Genomic DNA, 3,076 nt, shown 5'->3' with positions numbered 1-3,076 from the left:
CCATGTGAATTTTAGAGTTAGCTCATTAATTTCTACCTGGAAGCCAGCTGGGCTTTTGAGAGGGATTACCTTGACTCTAGATCAGTTTGGAGCCATCAGTTTTCTCAGTCTTTCGCTTATTCAACTCGTTTAATCTTACCTACCTTGGAGGGAGGTCCTACTCTTATCCTCATTCCACAGAGGAGGAAACTGAGGCCCAGAGAGCTTAAGGACCTTGCCTGAAGCCACGCAGCTGGTCACTGGCCAAGCCAGACCGTGAGCCGGTGACTCTAGAGTCCGTGTTTGTAACCACTGTGCTGAGCTGCCCCTCTCCCTGGGCTTGTCGTCTTTGACTCTGCCTTCCCTGAAGGGTGACTTTCCCTGGCCATGTCCCTCCGGTGGGGGGTGGTGCGTCACTGGCAGACGCCACAACGACTTCACCTCCTTGTGTTCCAGGCAGCCAGTGAAGGTCGTGTACTCCTCCAAGGATCCTGCCCAGCTGAGAGAGAGTTCCAAGGTGGATGCGAATGAGGAGGTGGAGGCTTTGATTGTCAAGTCCCCACACAAGGACTGGAACCCCTCCCTGTTTAAGGTGTTATACAAGACCTTTGGGCCCTACTTCCTCATGAGCTTCTTCTTTAAGGCCATCCACGACCTGATGATGTTTTCCGGGCCGGAGATCTTAAAGTAAGACCCCTTCCCTCCCAGGTGGGCTGTTTTCCCTCCTTGGGTTTGATCTTTCATTTGCATCAGTCATAACCCTAGGGTCATGCTGTGTCCTGAAGTGGGCTCATAGCTAGATGTCTCCATTTTTACCTTAGCTTTTTTGAAAAAAACAGAGACAGGGTCTTGCTTTGTTGGTCAGCCTGGTCTCGAGCTCCTGACTTCAAGCAATCCTCCTGCCTCGGCCTCCCAAAGTGCTGGGATTGCAGATGTGAGCCACCGTCACTGCCTAGCTTTGCTTTATGCTTTACTTAATACCATATTAGTGAAGAACACTTTGTTTGCAAGTAACAGAAACCCACTAGGCTCCCCTGAAACCCAAATGGGGAGGATATGGCATTGTCTTGGGAAACCAAGAGCAAGGAAATGCCAGCAGATCTCATGAAAAAATGCAACCAGGGTTGGGCGCGGTGGCTCATTTCTGTAATCCCAGCACTTTGGGAGGCTGAGGTGGGCAGATCACCTGAGGTCAGGAGGTCAAGACCAGCCTGGCCAACATGGCAAAACCATCTGCTAAAAATACAAAAATTAGCTGGGTATGGTGGCGCACGCCTGTAATCCCAGCTTCTCGGAAGGCTGAGGCATAAGAATTGCTTGAATCCAGGAGGCAGAGGCTGCAGCAAGCCAAGATCGCTTCACTGAACTCCAGCCTTGGCGACAGAGCGAGACTTTGTCTCCAAAAAAAGAAAAAAAAACAAAACAAAACTGCAACCAGGAACCGGAGAGTCAGAAAAGGAGGTTGCCTCTCCCCTCCCTGGCTCTGTGCTGCTCTGTGACTCAGGGGCTACACATTCATTCTCTTTCCCTCCCTACCTCTTGCCCTGGTATTCCCTATGCAGCTCCTTTGGGTGACTTGCTGGTGATGAGATAGAGCTAGAGCATTTAGTACACAACCCCAAGACAGAGGCCTCGGTTATGAGCAGTTTGGACCACCTGCACAGCCAGATCACCACTGTGGACTTGTTTTTCCATCTGTGAAACTGAAGTGATAGTGTCTAGCCTGTCTGCCTCAGGAGAAAGTTGGAATGCCAACACTGAAGCCCTTTTCCCTGCCCCTACATGTCACAGGTCATTCCAGGTCCTCTCTTGGCTCCTTTGCAGGTTGCTCATCAACTTCGTGAATGACAAGAAGGCCCCAGACTGGCAGGGCTACTTCTACACCGCGCTGCTGTTCATCGCTGCCTGCCTGCAGACCCTGGTGCTGCACCAGTACTTCCACATCTGCTTCGTCAGCGGCATGAGGATCAAGACCGCCGTCATTGGGGCAGTCTATCGGAAGGTAGGGGGCGCTGTGCCATTGGCATGTGGCCCGACTTTGACATCCCCTCCTGCAGCCCTGGGTTACTCTGGGACCAGCGTGGAGATTTCCAGCCCAGCTTCTGGAGCAGTAGGATGAAGGTAGCTTCTGTGGCCTTAGGTGGCATGGACACTGGGTATCAGGCATTGTATGTTAGTAAAGCTGATTTCAAGGGTTGGCGTGTAGATGTTCTTGTGTATCAGCTGTAGGTAATTGAGTTTCTTAGATGGGTTGGTGGCCCTCGATGTGGGGAAATCCAGTTTGGATCCTGGTTAACATTCTGTGCTTCAGCTTACTGTCATCTTGTTTTTTTTTTTTTTTTTTTTTTTGAGACGGAGTCTCACTCTGTCGCCCAGGCTGGAGTGCAGTGGCCGGATCTCAGCTCACTGCAAGCTCCGCCTCCCGGGTTTACGCCATTCCCCTGCCTCAGCCTCCCGAGTAGCTGGGACTATAGGCGCCCGCCACCATGCCCAGCTAGTTTTTTTTGTATCTTTTTTTAATAGAGACGGGGTTTCACCGTGTTAGCCAGGGTGGTCTCGATCTCCTGACCTCGTGGTCCACCTGTCTCGGCCTCCCAAAGTGCTGAGATTACAGGCTTGAGCCACTGCGCCTAGCCGTTTTTCTTTTTTTTTTGAGACCGAGTCTCACTCTGTCCCCCAGACTAGAGCGCAATGGCATGATCTTGGCTCACTGCAACTTCCGCCTCCCGAGTTCAAGCAATTCTTCTGCCTCGGCCTCCTAAGTAGCTGAGACTACAGGCGCCTGCTACTATAACTGGCTAATTTTTGTATTTTTAATAGAGACAGGGTTTCGCCATGTTGGCCTGGCTGATCTTGAACTGCTGACCTCAGGTGATCCTGAGTTCTGCCTCAGCCTCCCAAAGTGCTGGAATTGCAGGCATAAACCACCGCACCCAGCCTGTTGTCACTTTTAATTTGAACTGAGCAGGTGGCACATTCCTTGCATGATAAGAGTATGTAGCAGGCAGCTGTGTACATCCAGTTTCAAAGGAACTGAATTACCTTCTTTTTTTTTTTTTTTTTTGAGACGAAATCTCACTCTGTTGCCCAGGCTGGA

General features: G+C 50.9%; 1 protein-coding gene across 1 annotated transcript; it reads left to right on the top strand.

Annotated features, from left to right (window-relative positions):
• Positions 1-263: 263 nt before the first annotated feature.
• Positions 264-2,229, top strand: LOC111534188 (multidrug resistance-associated protein 1-like). The gene is made up of 2 exons (XM_023200823.3): positions 264-666; positions 1,804-2,229. The coding sequence occupies exons 1-2, from the start codon at positions 605-607 to the stop codon at positions 2,096-2,098; spliced, it is 357 nt and encodes a 118-aa protein (XP_023056591.1). The 5' UTR covers positions 264-604; the 3' UTR covers positions 2,099-2,229.
• Positions 2,230-3,076: the final 847 nt, after the last annotated feature.

The sequence above is a fragment of the Piliocolobus tephrosceles genome, unplaced genomic scaffold (genome assembly GCF_002776525.5).
Source record: "Piliocolobus tephrosceles isolate RC106 unplaced genomic scaffold, ASM277652v3 unscaffolded_18698, whole genome shotgun sequence".
Classification (NCBI taxonomy): domain Eukaryota; kingdom Metazoa; phylum Chordata; class Mammalia; order Primates; family Cercopithecidae; genus Piliocolobus; species Piliocolobus tephrosceles.
The sequence above is the reverse complement of the archived record's forward strand: the minus strand, read 5'-3'. Positions and strand labels throughout refer to the sequence as shown.

Bases quoted from the DNA above. Each gene is read 5' to 3' on its own strand.
- LOC111534188 (XM_023200823.3), top strand. From the start codon at position 605: ATGAGCTTCTTCTTTAAGGCCATCCACGACCTGATGATGTTTTCCGGG. The intron at 667-1,803 runs GTAAGACCCCTT...GCTCCTTTGCAG, and splicing joins TCCGGGCCGGAGATCTTAAA to GTTGCTCATCAACTTCGTGA.